The sequence below is a fragment of the Oncorhynchus clarkii genome, chromosome 10, assembly GCF_045791955.1.
Source record: "Oncorhynchus clarkii lewisi isolate Uvic-CL-2024 chromosome 10, UVic_Ocla_1.0, whole genome shotgun sequence".
NCBI classification, from domain to species: Eukaryota; Metazoa; Chordata; class Actinopteri; order Salmoniformes; family Salmonidae; genus Oncorhynchus; species Oncorhynchus clarkii.
Genome location: NC_092156.1, coordinates 29661377 through 29682436, shown reverse-complemented (window position 1 = coordinate 29682436; position 21060 = coordinate 29661377). Strand labels below are relative to the sequence as shown.

General features: G+C 42.7%; 1 protein-coding gene across 1 annotated transcript in view; it reads left to right on the top strand.

Annotated features, from left to right (window-relative positions):
• LOC139418249 (cytospin-B-like) overlaps positions 1-19169 on the top strand; it is a 126842-nt gene extending 107673 nt beyond the window's left edge. The window contains exons 14-15 of the mRNA XM_071167559.1: positions 12312-12371; positions 19005-19169. Of these exons, the coding sequence (XP_071023660.1) occupies positions 12312-12371; positions 19005-19094 (150 nt within the window). The 3' untranslated portion in view covers positions 19095-19169. The remainder of the gene's footprint in view (positions 1-12311; positions 12372-19004) is intronic.
• Positions 19170-21060: the final 1891 nt, after the last annotated feature.

Sequence of the window (21060 nt, the reverse complement as noted above, 5' to 3'; positions counted from 1 at the left end):
ATCAACAACAAGTGGGACACAATCATGAAGTGGAACGACATTTATTGGATATTTCAAACTTTTTTAACAAATCAAAAACTGAAAAATTGGGCGTGCAAAATTATTCAGCCCCTTTACTTTCAGTGCAGCAAACTCTCTCCAGAAGTTCAGTGAGGATCTCTGAATGATCCAATGTTGACCTAAATGACTAATGATGATAAATACAATCCACCTGTGTGTAATCAAGTCTCCGTATAAATGCACCTGCACTGTGATAGTCTCAGAGGTCCGTTAAAAGCGCAGAGAGCATCATGAAGAACAAGGAACACACCAGGCAGGTCCGAGATACTGTTGTGAAGAAGTTTAAAGCCGGATTTGGATACAAAAAGATTTCCCAAGCTTTAAACATCCCAAGGAGCACTGTGCAAGCGATAATATTGAAATGGAAGGAGTATCAGACCACTGCAAATCTACCAAGACCTGGCCGTCCCTCTAAACTTTCAGCTCATACAAGGAGAAGACTGATCAGAGATGCAGCCAAGAGGCCCATGATCACTCTGGATGAACTGCAGAGATCTACAGCTGAGGTGGGAGACTCTGTCCATAAGACAACAATCAGTCGTATATTGCACAAATCTGGCCTTTATGGAAGAGTGGCAAGAAGAAAGCCATTTCTTAAAGATATCCATAAAAAGTGTCGTTTAAAGTTTGCCACAAGCCACCTGGGAGACACACCAAACATGTGGAAGAAGGTGCTCTGGTCAGATGAAACCAAAATTGAACTTTTTGGCAACAATGCAAAACGTTATGTTTGGCTTAAAAGCAACACAGCTCATCACCCTGAACACACCATCCCCACTGTCAAACATGGTGGTGGCAGCATCATGGTTTGGGCCTTTCTTCAGCAGGGACAGGGAAGATGGTTAAAATTGATGGGAAGATGGATGGAGCCAAATACAGGACCATTCTGGAAGAAAACCTGATGGAGTCTGCAAAAGACCTGAGACTGGGACGGAGATTTGTCTTCCAACAAGACAATGATCCAAAACATAAAGCAAAATCTACAATGGAATGGTTCAAAAATAAACATATCCAGGTGTTAGAATGGCCAAGTCAAAGTCCAGACCTGAATCCAATCGAGAATCTGTGGAAAGAACTGAAAACTGCTGTTCACAAATGCTCTCCATCCAACCTCACTGAGCTCGAGCTGTTTTGCAAGGAGGAATGGGAAAAAAATTCAGTCTCTCGATATGCAAAACTGATAGAGACAAACCCCAAGCGACAGCTGTAATCGCAGCAAAAGGTGGCGCTACAAAGTATTAACTTAAGGGGGCTGAATAATTTTGCACGCCCAATTTTTCAGTTTTTGATTTGTTAAAAAAGTTTGAAATATCCAATAAATGTCGTTCCACTTCATGATTGTGTCCCACTTGTTGTTGATTCTTCACAAAATAAATACAGTTTTATATCTTTATGTTTGAAGCCTGAAATGTGGCATAAGGTCGCAAAGTTCAAGGGGGCCGAATACTTTCGCAAGGCACTGTATGTCGGCTATTTCCAGAATGAAGTCCAGAATTAATCTAGTCCCAAAGGCTTTTGTATGAGAAACACAGAGCATGTAACTATAAGGATACCCTCTCTCACCTGGTGTTAAAGAGAAACGGCTATATATTAGTTTTGACAGAGACAGTAATGCTGTATGTACAGTACCAGTCAAAAGTTTGGACATACCTACTCTTTGAAGGGTTCTTCTTAATTTTTTATATTCTCTACATTGTAGAATAATAGTGAAGACATCAAATATGTGAAATAACACATATGGAATCATATGTGACCAAAATAGCCTCCCTTTGCCTTGATGACATCTTTGGCATTCTATTGGCATTCTCCCAACCAGCTTCTTGAGGTAGTCACCAGAATGCATTTCAATTAACAGGTGTGCCTTGTTTAAAGTTAATATGTGGAATTTCTTTCTTTCTTTGAGCCAATCAGTTGTTTTGTGACAAGGTAGGGATGGTATAGTGATGGTATACAGAAGGATAGCCCTATTTGGTAAAAGACCAAGTCCATATTATGGCAAGAATAGCTCAAATAAGCAAAGATAATAAACAGTCCATCATTACTTTAAGACATAAAGGTCAGTCAATCCGGAAAAAGTTTCCTCAAGTGCAGTTGCAAAAACCATTAAGCGCTATGATGAAACTAAATCTCATGAGGACCGCCACAGGAAAGGAAGACCCAGAGTTACCTCTGCTGCAGAGGATATGTTCATTAGAGTTACCCGCCTCAGAAATTGCAGCCCAAATAAATGCTTCACAGAGCTCAAGTAACAGACACATCTCAACATCAACTGTTCAGAGGAGACTGCGTGAATCAGGCCTTCACGGTCGAATTGCTGCAATGAAACCATTGTAAATAAGACTTGCCTAGTTAAATAAAGGTTAAATAAATTAAATAAAAACACTAAAGGACACCAATAAGAAGAAGAGACTTGCTTGGGCCAAGAAACACGAGCAATGGACATTAGACCGGTGGAAATCTGTCCTTTTGGTCTGATGAGTCCAAATGTTGTGTCTTTGTGAGACGCAGAGTAGGTGAACAGATGATTTCCCACCAGGAAGCATGGAGAAGGAGGTGTGATGGTGTGGAGTTGCTTTGTTGGTGACACTGTCAGTGATTTATTTAGAATTCAAGGCACACTTCCATCACTCTCCTTCTTGGTCAAATAGCCCTTATGCAGCCTGGAGGTGTGTTTGGTCATTGTCCTGTTGAAAAACAAATGATAGTCCCACTAAGCGCAAAACAGATGGGATGGCATATCGCTGCAGAATGTTGTGGTGGAAATCTGTCCTTTGGTCTGATGAGTCCAAATTTGGTGTCTTTGTGAGACACAGAGAAGGTGAACGGATGATCTCCGCATGTGTAGTTCCCACTGTAGTATCTGTGATCTACATCTGTTTATATTAGTTACTATGCTGTTACTAAGCAGTAATGTATTACGGCAGTGTTATGTTACTACACCTAATAGAAAATGCACATGCTCACTATCGGGCCAGGGGCTGTAGAGCACGAGACGTTTTTGACTAAACGAAACTAACTGTACTAACTGTCTCCTGCCTGGTCATTTCTCCACAACACAAATATTACAGTGGCGATGAGGTGATTAAACTACATAAACGGACATTGCTTGAAGGGAAGAATGTTGCGTGAGTAATGAAACTCAAAATAATTATGTAAATCGTCAGTTATTTGTTTATTTTTTTTGCCAGTAGAAAAGGCTAAGCACTGCTAGTAGGTAAAGTGTTCAGGAGCTGCCAAGTAGCAAGCCTATTGGAGTCCAGAATAGAGACACTGCCCTCTGGTGGTTAAATAAATAAACGGTAATTGAACCCATTGAAATTAGGCGATCTCAGTGGAGAAATATTGTAAAACAAGAAGAAACGTAACACATTATTACAAATGAGTGCAGTGAATGAAGTAATTCCAGAAACTTCTGAAATGAAGAAAGTGAAGAATTAGATGAAAATGAAGGAATACAAGGAATAAGGAAACTGAACAATTAACTGTGAAAATGGCAACCATTTGGTCGAGTACCAGAGTTTGAGGCTGCAAAAGAGGATTTTGATTCCTATTTAGAGCGTTTTGAGCGTTGGCTGGCTGCAAATGAAATCAAAGATGAAAAGATAGCAGATTTATTTCTCAGTGTTTTGGGTCCAACTGATTATGGATTGCTGAAAGGTCTCATTGAACCAATAAAAGCAGTGGAGTTGAACTATGCAGAACTGACTGAAACTCTTTTAAGCCAATTCTCATTGCAGAACGTTTCAGATTTGACCAACGTCACCAGAGTCAAGGGGAAACCTTGGCTGACTACATCCTTGCTTTGAAAAGGCTGGCAAGTACATGTGAGTTTGAGTGATTTCTTGATGACTCTCGCCGAGACAAGTTTGTATGTGGTCTCACAGGTGAAGCATATCACAGAAGGCTTCTGTCAGAGAAGGACCTGACCTTTAAGAAAGCCTGTGATATCACACTTGGACTTAAGCTTGTCCACAGGGATACTATTGAACTATCGGGACGTGCAGAACGTCAGAAAGTTGTTCACAAGGTCAGTGACATGTGGAGGAAAAGGTTCACAAATGTCACACTTTTCTCAGTCCTGTCCTCAAGGTTACACAAGAACAAAGCAGTCCACATCACAAAGGTCTAAGCCAAGTTGCTACAGATGTGGGGGAGATAATCATCAGCACAGTGAAATGAAAAGTGACACAATTGTGGAAAGGTTGGACTTCTACAGAGAGTATCAAAAGCTCCAAAAAGGACCGCAGGAGCGCACAAAGTGTCAGACGCAGCACAAGAAGAGGAAGGTACAACTGAAACAGTAGTGGAACTGTTTACAGTGTACACAGCTCAACAACAAAAAGATGGAATCTATCTCAGCATGGAGTTAGTGGGAAAACCAGTAAACATGCAGCTAGACACAGGAGCGTCTGAATCACTTGTTCCAGAAAGACTACAAAGAAAAACTGAAAGACTGCCCTCTTCAGCCAGCGTTCATCTGCCTTTCTTCATACACTGGTGACACTATTCTTGTGTTAGGACAGATCCAGGTACCAGTCCGGTATAAGGGGAAGGAGTGGACGCTACTGTTTGTCATTGTTAAAGGAGAAAAATCAGCCTTGCTAGGCAGAAACTGGCTACAAAAGATCAAGTTGAACTGGGGAGAAATCTTCAGTCTGAGAAATGACACACCAGTGAGTCAGGCTACGCTCACTAACATGCTGGAGAAGCACAAATAACTTTTCAAAGATGTCTACGGCGAAATACAAGACTTCACAGCAAAAGTCAGAGTGCAAGAAGGAACCAAGCCTATCTTTCACAAACCATGTCCAGTTCCCTATGCTCTTAAGGAAGCACTAGAGAAGGAACTGTACCACCTACAGAAGAATAACATCCTCACGAAAGTAGAGAGGAGCGACTGGGCCGCTCCGATCGTTGTAGTCCCAAAGAAAGACAAGACCGTCAGAATGTGCGGAGACTACAAGGTCACAGTAAATCGCTGCATACTACCAGAGGAATATCCACTACCCTACGCTGAAGATCTGTTTGCCACTCTAGCTGGTGGGAAGGTTTTCAGTAAGCTGGACCTGTCATTCGGTTATCAGCAACTGAAGCTGGATCCGCAGTCGGAACAGTATCTGACCATCAATACACACAAGGGGCTATTCAGATTGGCCTATGGAATCTCGACAGCTCCAGCGATATTCCAACACACAATGGATCAGATCTTGGACGGTATAGACAATGTTGTGTGCTTCATGGACGATATCCTCATGTCAGCACCAACCATTGGAGAGCACCTTGCTCCTGAACTATTGCGGAAAGTTTGTGGCAAACTTGTCCACATTGTTGCATCCGCTTCACCAACTGCTGCAGGCCGATACAAAGTGTAATTGGTCCCCACAATGCGAAGAAGCATTCAAGACTTGCAAACAGTGTCTGTTAAAGAGCAAGTGGCTTGCCCACTATGACACAGAGATTAAGCTGAGACTCGCGTGTAATGCATCTCCATACAGAGTAGGAGCCGTCATCTCACATGTTCTACCGTCAGGTGAAGAACACCCTATTGCATTTGCATCACGGACTCTGTCACTAAGTGAGAAAAATTATGCTCAAATTGAGAAGAAAGCCCTGAGCATAATATTCAGAGTGAAGAAGTTTCACAAATATCTCTACGGAAGGAAGTTCCAACTGCGGACAGATCACAAGCCTCTGTTGGCCACCCTTGGACCAGAATCAGCCATACCAACCATTGCTGCACTTCGAATGCAACGTTGGGCTCTGATATTGCTAGCCTACGACTACGAGATCGAGTACAGACGAGCAGTGATCACGCAAATGCAGATGCACTATCAAGACTACCATGCAATAGGGACTCCGACAGTAAAGATGATAGAGCAGTCTTCCAGATCTCTCTCATCAATGAACTTCCCATATCTGCTTCAGACATAGCAGAGGAAACGAGGAAAGACAAAGTCCTTTCCAAAGTCTTGGACTTAAAATTAGGTGGTTGGCCAACCTTCGTAAATGACGATGACCTTCGTCCATTCATCGAAAAGAAAGACCAGTTGTCCACTGATCAAGGATGTGTTCTGTGGGGATCAAGGGTGGTGGTACCTCACACTTTTCAGAGGAGACTGCTATCTGACCTGCATGAGGGACATCCAAGGATCACTCGAATGAAAGCACTCACCCGCAGTTATCTGTGGTGGCCTGGACAACAAGCCTGCTGCTGCACCTCTTCATCCATAGTCCTGGGCTGCTACACCATGGGAACGAATCCATGTGAATTACGCCGAGATTGACAAGCATATTTCCTTGTTGTCGACGATGTCCATTCCAAGTGGATGGAAGTGTTCCCTACTCAACTGACCACAGCTGAGAAGACCATCAATATTCTCAGACACCTGTTCGCAACCTTTGGACTAGTCAAGGAGCTCGTATTGGACAATGGCCCTCTTTTCACCTCAAACGATTTTGAAATGTTTCTCAAGAAAAACGGAGTACGGCACCTGTCACCACCTTACCATCCGGCATCAAACGGAGCAGCGGAGAGAGCCGTGCAAACCTTTAAGAAGGCCTGGACTAGACTAGAGGTTCAGTCTGTTCTCACCCACCAAAGGCTTCCCCGGTTCCTGTTTATTTAATGTAACACACCACACACAGTAACGGAACGTACACCAGCTGAACTGTTTCTGAAACGCCAACCACGTACCCGCCTGACATTGTTGAAACCAGAGTTGTCAAGCACTGTGGCAAAGCACCAGCTACAGCAGAAGAAAGCTCATGACAGACACTCAGACTGTCAGAGAATTCAAAGAGGGAGAGAGGGTGATGGTACGTGATTTCAGACACCTCAAGCGCCTGTGGAACTCAGGTGTGATCTTGCAACGCAGAGGACCTTTGACTTACCAAGTTCAAATTGGTCATCGCCATGTCAACGTTCATGTGGATCATCTGCTACGGTCCAACGCCCCAGCAGAGACATGCCGAGAGAATAAGAACAATAACGACCCCAGGACTATTCTCTTGACTGTGGACGTGCGGGAGAGACAGAGCCTGAACTTCCACCCGAACCTGGCCCACCACCGGAAGCCCAGGAGGAGCGGAGATATCCTATTCGACAGCAAAGGGCACCTCAAAAGCTTGACCTGAGTTGAGCTGTTTCAGGAGGTAACAGACAGTAAAACAAACAAACACTTTAATATGTCCTAGATAAAAGGAAAGAAAAATGACATCACCTGGGTTAGTTATTAGGACACAAACTCCATCTTCGGGGAAGAATAATCCCCTAGATTTGTGCTGGGCTCTGAAAAGTCTGTTTCAACCCAGTAGTTGAAAAATGTTTAAGAATGCATTGTTCAGATATTGCATTAGTAGTTCCCTAACATATTTACCTTGTTCTCTGGGAGTTAAACACTATGGGGGAGGAGTGTAGTATCTGTGATCTTCATCTGTTTATATTAGTTGCTATGCTGTTACTAAGCAGTAACGTATTACGGCAGTGTTATGTTACTACACCTAACAGGAAATGCACATGCGCACTATCGGGCCTGGGGCAGTAGAGCACAAGGCATTTTTGACTAAACAAAACTTTCTGTACTCCAGTCTCCTGCCTAGTCCTTTCTCCACAACACAAATATTACACCCACCAGGAAGAATGGAGGAGTAGGTGTGATGGTGTGGGGTTGTTTTGTTGGTGACACTGTCAGTGATTTATTTAGAATTCAAGGCACACTTGAATTCTAATTGAATGCTTATTTGGCTGTTCTTGCCATAATATGGACTTGGTCTTTTAACAAATAGGGCTATCAGAGTAGGTGATCATCCGTTCACCTACTCTGCGTCTTACAAAGACACCAAATTTGGACTCATCAGACCAGAGGACAGATTTCCACCACAACATTCTGCAGCGATATGCCATCTGCGCTTAGTGGGACTATCATTTGTTTTTCAACAGGACAATGACCAATCACACCTCCAGGCTGCATAAGGGCTATTTGACCAAGAAGGAGAGTGATGGAGTGCTGCATCCAATGACCTGACCTCCACAATCACCCGACCTCAACCCAATTGAGATTGTTTGGGATGAGTTGGACCGCAGAGTGAAGGAAAAGCAGCCAACAAGTGCTCAGCATGTGGGAACTCTTTCAAGACTGTTGGAAAAGCATTTCAGGTGAAAGTGGATTGAGAGAATGACAAGAGTGGCCTAAGCTGCCATCAAGGCAAATGGTGGCTACTTTGAATAATGTAAGCTATTTTGATTTGATTAACACTTTTTAGGTTACTACATGATTCTATGTGTTATTTCATATTTTTGATGTCTTCACTATCATTCTACAATTTAGAAAATAGTACAAATAAAGAAACATCCTTGAGTAAGTAGGTGTGTCCAAACGTTTGACTTGTACTGTATATGTAGGTGGCATATGGAAAGGAGAAAGAAGGGCACAAAAACACAGCAAACAGACAGCAAACAGACAACCCATGCCATGCGTTGGGTTTAGCAGCCCTGTATTCATTCAATCAGCTCACCATAAACCATTAAGGACTAAACCTAGGCACAAGCACACATACCTTGATGCCGCATGTTGTACGTGACAAATAAGACAGGTTGATTACTATGGTAACTCCCTCACGTGCCGTCCTGATGATAGCGACAAGGCTAGCCCATCCCCAGTGGGTTGTTCCATCTCAAAAAGTAAAAGAAACAATCTCAGATTGTTGTGAAATCGTTTCTGTAGTTACAAACAGATAAGATTAGCATTCCTGCAACATTATTTTGTTGAAATATATTTTGATCTCTGAGAAATTAAGCTAATTGATTTCACGCAAATTGGCCATTTTAATTCATAAGATTCATATAATATTCAATAAATAAATAAATAAATATTCAATAAAAAAAAGTTAGCATTTGAAACGGGGGCCAGGTAAACAAACCCTAAGCATGAATTCAAATCAAAACAAACTTTATTTTTCACATGCGCCAAATACAACAAGTGTAGACCTTACAGTGAAATGCTTACTTACAAGCCCTTAACCAACGGTGCAGTTCAAGAAGAGTTAAGAAAATATTTACCAAATAAACTAAAGTAAAAAATAATACTGTACCGAGTCAGTGTGCGGACGTACATGTTAGTTGAGGTAATTTGTACATGTAGGGTGAAGTGACTATGCATACCAACGCATACCAACGAACTTGAAACTCTCGACCCGCTTCACTACAGCCCCATCGATGTTAATGGGGGCCTGTTCGGCCCGCCTTTTCCTGTAGTCCACGATCAGCTCCTTTGTCTTGCTCACATTGAGGGAGAGGATGTTGTCCTGGCACCACATTGCCAGTTCTCTGACCTCCTCCCTATAGGCTGACTCATCGTTATCGGTGATCAGGTCCTACCATTGTTGTGTCGTCTGCAAACTTAATGATGGTATTGGAATCGTGTTTGGATACGCAGTCATGGGTGAACAGGGAGTACAGGAGGGGACTAAGTACACACCCCTGAGGGGCCCCAGGATTGAGGATCAGCGCGGCAGACGTGTTGTTGCCTACCCTTACCTCCTGGGGGCGGCCCGTCAGGAAGTCCTGGATCCAGTTGTAGAGGGAGGTGTTTAGTCCCAGAGTACTTAGCTTAGTGATGAGCTTCGTGGGCACTATGGTGTTGAACGCTGAGCTGTAGTCAATGAACCTCATTCTCCCATAGGTGTTCCTTTTGTCCTGGTGGGAAAGGGCAGTGTGGAGTGTGATTGAGATTGCGTAATCTGTGGATATGTTGGGGCAGTATGCGAATTGGAGTGGATCTAGGGTATCCGGGAGGATGCTGTTGATGTGAGCCATGACCAGCCTTTCAAAGCACTTCATGGCTACCGACGTGAGTGCTACGGGGCAGTAATTATTTAAGCAGGTTACCTTTGCTTCATTGGGCACAGGGACTATGGTGGTCTGCTTGAAACATATTACAGACTCGGTCAGGGAGAGGTTGAAAATGTCAATGAAGACACTTTGAGTACACGTCCATGCTTTGAGTACACGTCCTGGTAATCTGTCTGGCCCTGTGGCTTTGTGAATGTTGACCTGTTTAAAGATCTTGCTCACAGCTGATGCTCTCGTGCATGCTTCAGTGTTGCTTGCCCCAAACGTGCATAAAAGGCATTTATGTCATCTGGTAGGCTCGTGTCACTGGACATGCTGGTAAAAATTTGGTAAAACTGATTTAAGTTTGCCTGGATTAAAGTCTGTGGCCACTAGGAGTGCCGCTTTTGGATGAGTATTTTCTTGTTTGTTTATGGCCTTATAGAGTTGGTTGAGTGCAGTCTTAGTGCCAGCATCTGTGGTGGTAAATAGACAGCTACGAATAATATAGATGAGAACTCTCTTGGTAGATTGTGTGGTCTACAGATTATCATAAGGTTCTCTACCTCAGGTGAGCAATACCTCGAGACGACTTTAATATTAGACATTGCGCACCAACTGTTATTGACAAATAGACACACACCCCCACCCCTCGTATTACCAGACAAAGCTTCTCTGTTCTGCTGGTGCATGGAAAATCCCGCCAGCTTTATATTATCCGTGTCGGCGTTCATCCACGACTCTGTGAAACATAAGAGATTACAGTTTTTAATGTCCCGTTGTTAGGATAATCGTAGGTCATCAATTTTATTTTCCAATTCTTGCATGTTAGCCATTAGAACGAATGGCAGTGGAAGTTTACTCGCTCGCATATCGATTCTCACCCGGCGGCCCGGCCTGCTCCCCCTTTACCTCCGTACTTTCTTCACGCAAATTACGTGGATTTGGGCCTGTTCCCTGGAAAGCAGTATATCCTCGTCGGACTCGTTATAGGCAAAAGCTTCTTCCAGTTTGAGGTGAGCAATGGCTGTTCTGATGTCCAGAAGTTATTTTCGGTCATAAGAGACGGTAGGAGCAACATTATGTAAAAAAAATAAGTAAAAAATAAGTTACAAACAACGCAAAAAAACTCACATAATTGCACAGTTGGATAGGAGCATGTAAAACATCAGCCATCCTCTTCGGCACCATCTTAATCGTACGCCATCGTCAATCGGATTGATGTCCATAGACTGCTTACAGTGTAAGGAAACCAATATGTCATTTTGTAATTCGGGTTATCTATCCCTTTGATATTGAGGAGGGGGGATCACACTTGTTTCCACCTAATAACAGGAACAGAACCATCTAGTGGTCAGAACCTGGTAATTTCAGGATGTATAATGGGGCTCTAGAGAGTTTTTCCTAGCCACCTTGCTTCTACATCAGCATTGCTTGCTCTCTGGTGTTTTAGGTTCGGTTTCTGTATAAGCACTTTATGACAACTGCTGATGTAAAAAGGGCTTTATAAATAAATGTGATTGTTTGATTGACATAAACCTATTAACTTCAATGACAAACATTTCTCTGAGCAGTGGGAACAGCTATCACCAAATTTGGTGGGAATACATGACATAGTAAGAAAAAATAATACTCCAAGCCGCAGCACCATATTACTTGTCAGACACGCCAATTTAGGTGCACTTAGCTTAATTTCTCAGAGATATAATTACGTATATTTCAACAAAATAATGTTGCAGGAATGCTTATCTAATCTGTTTCTAACAGCAAAAAAACAATTTCAGAACAATCTGAGATTGGCTTGCTGGCTTGCTGAAATTGGCTTGCTGAAATTGAAATAGGGATAGCATAGTGGTTAGAGCTTTGGGCCAGTAACCAAAAGGTTGCTGGATCGAATCCCTGAGCTGACAAGGTAAAAATATTTTGTTCTGCCCCTGAACAAGGCAGTTAACCCACTGTTTCCTGGTAGGCTGTCATTGTAAATAAGAATTTGTTCTTAACTGATTTGCCTAGTTAAATAATTAAAATTACATGGAATGACCTCAGTGAATTTTTCAGTGAGGGCTTTATTGCATTCTGCTGAGCCACTTCCTAGTTCCTAGGACCCCTTTGACAGCAGAAGTTCTCCTTTCCTAGAATGTTATTTAGATCTTCTATCATTGCATTCATCCAAGCTCTCTGTCATGGTTGAAAATAATGTTATTTATACCAAAATATTTATTGTTGGACTCCCAACACCATGGTGTTCAGGCTATCTGTTCAAAAATGGGGGAGGAGGAGGAGGAGGAGGAGGAGGAGGGCCCTGCAGTGTGTTATGAGTAAGGAGGAGGAGGGAGGCTCTGTAGTGTGTTATGAATGACGAAGAGGAAGAATAGGAGGAGTGAGGCCCTCTAAAGATCAACCCTGTTTGTTTTTCCTACAGGGACGGAATCTGTCCCTGGCATTTCAGGCTGCAGAAAGCATCGGCATCAAACCCTCCCTGGTGAGTTGAACTGAACAACCAGAGACCAGACAATACACCAACGTAGCATAGACGCTTTAATCTGGTTTATTACTAAACAAATGACCTGATTTGATTAACTACAGAATGACTATGCTGCTTTGATTTATCTACAGAAGCAACATTTGATTAGATTATTGCATTTTATCGAGTGATAGAGTGATCAGCGTTCAATACCATAGTCCCCTCAAAGCTCGGGACCCTGGGATTGAACTCCAACCTATGCAACTTGATCCTGGACTTCCTGACGGGCCGACCCCAGGTGGTGAGGGTAGGCAACAACACCTCCGCCACACTGACCATCAACATGGGGTCCCCCCAGGGGTGTGTGCATGTTCACCCACAACTGCGTGGCCAAGCACGACTCCAACACCATCATTAACTTGGCTGACGACACAATGGTGGTCCCAATAAAGCATCTTACTTTGACCAGATTCGCACAGCAAGAAAATAATACTTCAGCAAGAGGAAATGTTAATTATTATGTGGATTATAATTAATTATAATTTTTGTAGGGGTTGATACCTTTTTTGTTAGGGCAAATCAAGTCTGAAATTACAAACTTTAGAAGCGTTTTTAAACCTTGAATACACTAGAAGATTGCATTTCCTGCTATGCAGGAAATTTCCTGCAACAACAGTGTGAACAAATTAAGATCCAACATCTGTAGGCCTGATCACCGACAGCGATGAGACAGCCTACAGGGAGAAGGTCAGAGATCTGTCAGCATGGTGCCAGGACAACAACCTCTCCCTCAATGTCAGCAAGACCAGAGAGCTAAATGAGCACTACAGGAAACTGGGGGGGAACGACCCCATTCACATTGGCATGGCTGCAGTGGAGAGGTTCAAGAGCTTCAAGTTCCTCAGGTGTCGACATCACTTAGGACTTAACATGGTAAAAACACACCGGCACAGTCGTGAGGAGGGCGCCACAGCGCCTCTTCTCCCTCAGGAGGCTGAAGAGATATGGCATGGGACCTCAGCTCCTCAAGAAGTTCTGCAGCTGCACCATCGAGAAATTCTGGACTGGCTGCATCATCACCTGGTATGGCAACTGCAACCGTAAAGCTCTACAGTAAATCATTTGGGCCGAGCTCCCAGCCATCTAGGACATTAATACCAGGCGGTGTCTGAGGAAGACCCGGATAATTGCCAGACTTCAGCCACCCCAGCCATGGACTGTTCTCTCCGCTACCTGCTTGCAAGCGTTACCAGAGCATCAGGTCTTGGACCAACAGGCTCCGAGACAGCTTCTATCACCAAGCAATAAGACTCTTGACCAGCTAACCAATAGCTGCCCACCCGCACCCACAGACTACCTGCACTGACTCTATCTGCACTTACATTGCACACTCACAGGTCTCTATACACACACTCACACATACTTACACTGACATTCTCGCGCGCACACACACACACACACCTATACACACACACCTATACACACACACACACACACACACACACACAATCACAAACACATATTGACGCTACACACCTACACACACATACACACACACCATTGTATTCATATACTGTCCAAACTGTCTATCAACCATTTATATACAGTAGCAGTCAGAAGTTTGGACACACCTACTCATTCAAGGGTTTTTCTTTATTTTTAATATTGTATACATTGTAAAATAATAGTGAAGACATCAATACTATGAAATAACACAAAGGAATAATGTAGTAACCAAAAAAGTGTTAAACAAATCAAAATGTATTTTATATTTGAGATTCTTCAAAGTAGCCACCCTTTGCCTTGATGACAGCTTTGCACACTTTGCACACATTCTCTCAACCAGCTTCATGAGGTAGACACCTGGAATACATTTCAATTAACAGGTGTGCCTTGTTAAAAGTTCCTTTGTGGAATTTATTTCCTTCTTAATGCGATTGAGACAATCAGTTGTGTTGTGACAAGGTAGGGGTGGTATACAGAAGATAGTTCTATTTGGTAGACCGGTGGAAATCTGTCCTTTGGTCTGATGAGTCCAAATTTGAGGTTATTGGTTCCGACTGCCGTGTCTTTGTGAGACAGAGAATAGGTGAACGGGTGATCTCCGCATGTGTGGTTCCCACCACGAAGCATGGAGGAGGAGGTGTGATGGACCTCAGAGTGAAGGAAAAGCAGCCAACAAGGGCTCAGCATATGTGGGAACTCCTCCAAGACTGTTGGAAAAGCATTCCAGGTGAAGCTGGTTGAGCGAATGCCAAGAGTGTGCAAAGCTGTCATCAAGACAAAGGGTGGCTACTTTGAATAATCTAAAATCTAAAATATATTACTACATGATTCCATATGTGTTATTTCATAGTTTTTGTGTCTTCAGTATTATTCTACAACGTAGAAAATAGTACAAATAAAGAAAAACCCTTGAATGAGTAGGTGTGTCCAAAATGTTGGCTGGTGCTGTATATATATGCAGTGGGGCAAAAAAAGTATTTAGTCAGCCACCAATTGTGCAAGTTCTCCCACTTAAAAAGATGAGAGAGGCCTGTAATTTTCATCATAGGTACACTTCAACTATGAGAGACAAAATGAGAAAGAAAATACAGAAAATCACATTGTAGGATTTTTAATGAATTTATTTGCAAATTATGGTGGAAAATAAGTATTTGGTCACCTACAAACAAGCAAGATTTCTGGCTCTCACAGACCTGTAACTTTGTCTTTAAGAGGCTCCTCTGTCCTCCACTCGTTACCTGTATTAATGGCACCTGTTTGAACTTGTTATCAGTATAAAAGACACCTGTCCACAACCTCAAACAGTCACACTCCAAACTCCACTATGGCCAAGACCAAAGAGCTGTCAAACGACACCAGAAACAAAATTGTAGACCTGCACCAGGCTGGGAAGACTGAATCTGCAATAGGTAAGCAGCTTGGTTTGAAGAAATCAACTGTGGGAGCAATTATTAGGAAATGGAAGACATACAAGACCACTGATAATCTCCCTCGATCTGGGGCTCCACGCAAGATCTCACCCCGTGGGGTCAAAATGATCACAAGAACGGTGAGCAAAAATCCCAGAACCACACGGGGGGACCTAGTGAATGACCTGCAGAGAGCTGGGACCAAAGTAACAAAGCCTACCATCAGTAACACACTACGCCGCCAGAGACTCAAATCCTGCAGTGCCAGACTTGTCCCCCTGCTTAAGCCAGTACATGTCCAGGCCCGTCTGAAGTTTGCTAGAGAGCATTTGGATGATCCAGAAGAAGATTGGGAGAATCTCATACGGTCAGATGAAACCAAAATATAACTTTTTGGTAAAAACTCAACTCGTCGTGTTTGGAGGACAAAGAATGCTGAGTTGCATCCAAAGAACACCATACCTACTGTGAAGCATGGGGATGGAACATCATGCTTTGGGGCTGTTTTTCTGCAAAGGGACCAGGACGACTGATCCGTGTAAAGGAAAGAATGAATGGGGCCATGTATCGTGAGATTTTGAGTGAAAACCTCCTTCCATCAGCAAGGGCATTGAAGATGAAACGTGGCTGGGTCTTTCAGCATGACAATGATCCCAAACACACCGCCCGGGCAAAGAAGGAGTGGCTTCGTAAGAAGCATTTCAAGGTCCTGGAGTGGCCTAGCCAGTCTCCAGATCTCAACCCCATAGAAAATCTTTGGAGGCAGTTGAAAGTCCGTGTTTCCCAGCAACAGCCCCAAAACATCACTGCTCTAGAGGAGATCTCCATGGAGGAATGGGCCAAAATACCAGCAACAGTGTGTGAAAACCTTGTGAAGACTTACAGAAAACGTTTGACCTCTGTCATTGCCAACAAAGGGTATGTAACAAAGTATTGAGATAAACTTTTGTTATTGACCAAATACTTATTTTCCACCATAATTTGCAAATAAATTCATTAAAATCCTACAATGTGATTTTCTGGATTTTTTTTCCTCATTTTGTCTGTCATAGTATGATGAAAATTAAAGGCCTCTCTCATCTTTTTAAGTGGGAGAACTTGCACAATTGGTGGCTGACTAAATACTTTTTTTGCCCCACTGTACATATACAATAGACTTGTGAAAGTATTCATCCCCCTTGGCATTTTTCCTATTTTGTTGCCTTTCAACCTGGAATATTTTTTTTATTTTTTATTTTATTTTACCCCTTTTTCTCCCCAATTTCGTGGTATCCAATTGTTGTAGTAGCTACTATCTTGTCTCATCGCTACAACTCCCATACGGGCTCGGGAGAGACGAAGGTTGAAAGTCATGCGTCCTCCGATACACAACCCAACCAAGCCGCACTGCTTCTTAACACAGCACGCATCCAACCCGGAAGCCAGCCGCACCAGAGGAAACACCGTGCACCTGGCCACCTTGGTTAGCGCACACTGCGCCCAGCCCGCCACAGGAGTCGCTGGTGCGCGATGAGACAAGGACACCCCTACCGACCAAGCCCTCCCTAACCCGGGCGACGCTAGGGGCGAGGAGAGGGATGGAAGCTGTACCGTTACGTAACATCCAATCAAAATCTTGTCGCTGGGAGTCAACAGACGATTCAAACTGTTTTTGGAAAAAAAATCATCTCCAGACCTCCAAGGAATTCATTGCAACATTGTGATTTTGGAGGTATAGCAACGTGAAACTGCCAAAGTCCAAACCAACTGGATGTCTGTGTCAAGACGTTTGCCAACCAACTAAGTCTTAGGCCTCGATTCAATCAGATCGAGCGTTAATGGCGTTTGAGGTGTAACTGCGGTATGAAATGACAAATCGGCGAGTGCTGCTCTTGTGTGTCACTAATCAAATCAAATCAAATGTATTTATATAGCCCTTCGTACATCAGCTGATATCTCAACGTGTTGTACAGAAACCCAGCCTAAAACCCCAAACAGCAAGCAATGCAGGTGTAGAAGCACAGTGGCTAGGAAAAATTCCCTAGAAAGGCCAAAACCTAGGAAGAAACCTAGAGAGGAACCAGGCTATGTGGGGTGGCCAGTCCTCTTCTGGCTGTGCCGGGTGGAGATTATAACAGAACATGGCCAAGATGTTCAAATGTTCATAAATGACCAGCATGGTCAAATAATAATAAGGCAAGACAGTTGAAACTGGAGCAGCAGCACGGCCAGGTGGACTGGGGACAGCAAGGAGTCATCATGTCAGGTAGTCCTGAGGCATGGTCCTAGGGCTCAGGTCCTCCGAGAGAGAGAAAGAAAGAGAGAATTAGAGAGAGCACACTTAAATTCACACAGGACACCGAATAGGACAGGAGAAGTACTCCAGATATAACAAACTGACCCTAGCCCCCAACACATAAACTACTGCAGCATAAATACTGGAGGCTGAGACTAATCCCTCCCTTCTTTATCCATACCACATTAGAAGTTGGGGTGGCAGGTAGCCTAGCGTTTAGCGCGTTAGGTCAGTAAACAAAAGGTTGCTAGATCAAATCCCTGAGCTGACAAGGTATAAATCTGTTGCTCTGCCCCTGAACAAGGCAGTTAACTCACTGATCCTAGGCTGTCATTGTAAATAATAATTTGCTCTTAACTGACTTGCCTGGTTAAATACATTTTAAAAAATAAGTTCAATAATAACAGGCGACTGCATGTTTTCATGTCCATTTGGATGGGGGGATTCAAATTGCCAACGATACAATGCAATTGTGTTCGTTGTCTGTGGCTTATGCCTGCCCATACCATACCCCACCCCACTATGGGGCACTCTGTTCACAACGTTGGCATCAGCAAACCACTCGCCCACACACACATGGTCTGCAGTTGTGAGGCCGGTTGGAAGTTCTGCCAAATTCTCTAAAACAACGTTGGAGGCTGCTTATGGTAGAGAAATCCACATTCAATTCTCTGGCAAAAGCTCTGGTGGACATTCCTGCAGTCAGTATGCCAATTGCACGCTCCCTCAAAACTTTAGACATCTGTGGCATTGTGTTGTGTGACAAAACAGCACATTGTATAGAGGTCTTTTATTGTCCCCAGCACAAGGTGTACCTGTGTAATGATCATACTGCTTAATCAGCTTCTTAATATGCCACACCTGTCAGGTGGATAGATTATCTTGGCAAAGGAGAAATGCTCATTAACAGGGATGTAAACCAATTTGTGCACAAAATTTGAGAGAAATTCGATTTTTGTGCATATAGAACATTTCTGGGATCTTTTATTTCTGCTCATGAAACATGGGACCAACGCTTTACATGTTGCGTTTATATTTTTGTTCAGTGTACATTGTTTATGGGTTTCCCAGATCTATGCCATTGTCATGAAACCCAAACGAACGCTTTCAGCCCAGACGACAGACTGATTACGTCTGACAGTGGTGACGCACTAGTAAACACAACTAAAGCTAAGGCTGCTATATAAAGCTGACCCAAACCTGGCTAGGGCTGCTTTGAAGGCAGTAAAGAACAGGTAGTCTGACCCTGTATAAGCCAGCTTGTTTCTCTAAGGGCTAAGCCTTCGATGTCTGTCTCTCATTATTATTACCTCTGATTTGTGTCAATCTTGTATATTATATAATGTATGTAGAATATGCCCATGTTTATATATAGCATCAATGTATGACATGTATTATGCTCCTACATCATACTGTTGAGTGAACTCTATTTTTTCTCTGTCTGTGTGTCTGTCCTTTCAGGACATTGATGAGTTGATGCACACGGACAGACCGGACTGGCAGAGTGTAATGCAGTACGTTTCTCAGATCTACAAGTACTTTGAGACTTGACCAGAGAAGAGGAGAATGAGGATTAGGAGGAGGAGGAAGAAGAAGAGGAAGAATGGAGGCACAGCAGCACTTTTTGTCCGGTCCAAGTCTCCTTCTCTCAACATGGAACCCTAGAACACTGTCTCAACCCCCTCAACACTTGCATCCATCTCAACACTAAATGCACGAAGAACCCTCCTGTTCATTTGAAGTTTGATCTTGCTTACTGTTACTGTTTTGTACATAATGGTACAACTGACGCTGAGTGTCAGAATGCTGAATTCTCTGACTGCATATAAGAAGACACGCTGCAATTATATTGGATTGTTTATGTTTAAGTCAAATTATTATTTTTTAATTATACTTTAAAGGAAGAGTTTGATTTTACATGAGAAGCCTATATCAAATAAAATTGCCTGGCTTCTGATTATCCATAAGAAACCATTGCCTTTGTTTTTGTTTTGAGACCGACCCATGTTGCCATCTATGATGTCATACTAAAATGAATTGACAACACTACATGTAGCTCTGAATAATTAGATTTTACATTCACGTTTATGTTATTATTAATACAGAATGTATTCGCTGTTTGTATGCTGTGGGACAGACTGACTGACTCAATCAAACCATTGTATGATGTGTCCTTTAGCAAGTGTTGTTTCTAGTTCTTGCACAGCAATATGGTTTTGTCTCCAGCAAGCATCTTTCAGCTGGAGCTATCATACTGGGGATGGTCGAATGAACAAGAACTGCAAAATGTATTCAAACTGACATTTATAAAAATGTCATCCAAATGTACCATGAAGGACACTTTATACTATCTGGAATCAATCAAACAACCTTGAATTTGCAGCTTCAGTTATGGTTTGTCTCTTATAAAGAAGGAAGTGCAGTATAGTGTTTATTTATTTACATATGTGCTGGGAAATGTGAGAATGATGCATGAAATGTATGTGAGCATTTTTTATTTACTGAGATTTCAGAGATTTACTCAGAGGTGGATATTGTTAAATAAAGTATTTTGTCAATCAGCACTGGTCATTCTTACACTTTCTAGTGTGCGTGCGCGCGTACACCTGCATGTGTGTTAGCTGAGATTGGTTGTCATCTGAGTGGGTTACTGTAGGTACCCATATATTCATTTCCCCTCTCCTTTTGTTACAGGCTATAGAGGGAAGTGGGCAAGTGTTTCATGATTGTATGAAAGCTTTTGATATAATCCGGAATACAAGTAGACAAAGTAAATTAGAGTACCAATAAATAACACCACATGAGAGGTTATGTTACAGATTTCAACATTGCACAACATTAGTGTTGTCAGTATCTATCGCCCTGACTGGTACCACTTTTAATTGGGTTTACAAAAAGCCTATTAAACCCTCTATGCCAGGGTTGTAAAAGTATTTATGTGTGGGAAAACAGAGTGGAAAAAGTATTTTTGTTTTGCCATCAGGGCCATTCTTATATCCTAATGCATTTCTAAAGTTACACCATAGTGCAGACAGGCTGGTACATGCCATTCAAACAGGTGAGTGTATTCTCTATCCTGCATGCAAACGTCACTTAAAAATAAGTAGAGGATCCTAGACTGACAATGTATATATATATAATATATTTGATGATTCTGACTGAGGGAGGACAGTTACAAGTGGGTGGAAATGTAAGTGGATGAATCAATCCACCACATATTTTAGACATTCGTGGGATAGCCTTGAAATTAAAGACATATGTAGATGCCTTGGGTGGGATTTTGCCTGCACAGTAAAAAAAAAAACTACTACATCAACCTGAAAGCATGTTGGTTCATTGTTTACACCACATTTAATGGGTGCGTAACGGGTGCCTAATTACGCTTTTACACATGATGACTCTTGTCTCAGCTTCATTAAAGAGGAACTGTGGTTTGCAGAATTGCACGTCGTCTGTAGACATCGCTGAATTTGAGGCGTGGCTAGCCTACTCTCTGTAATATATATTTTTTCGTTAC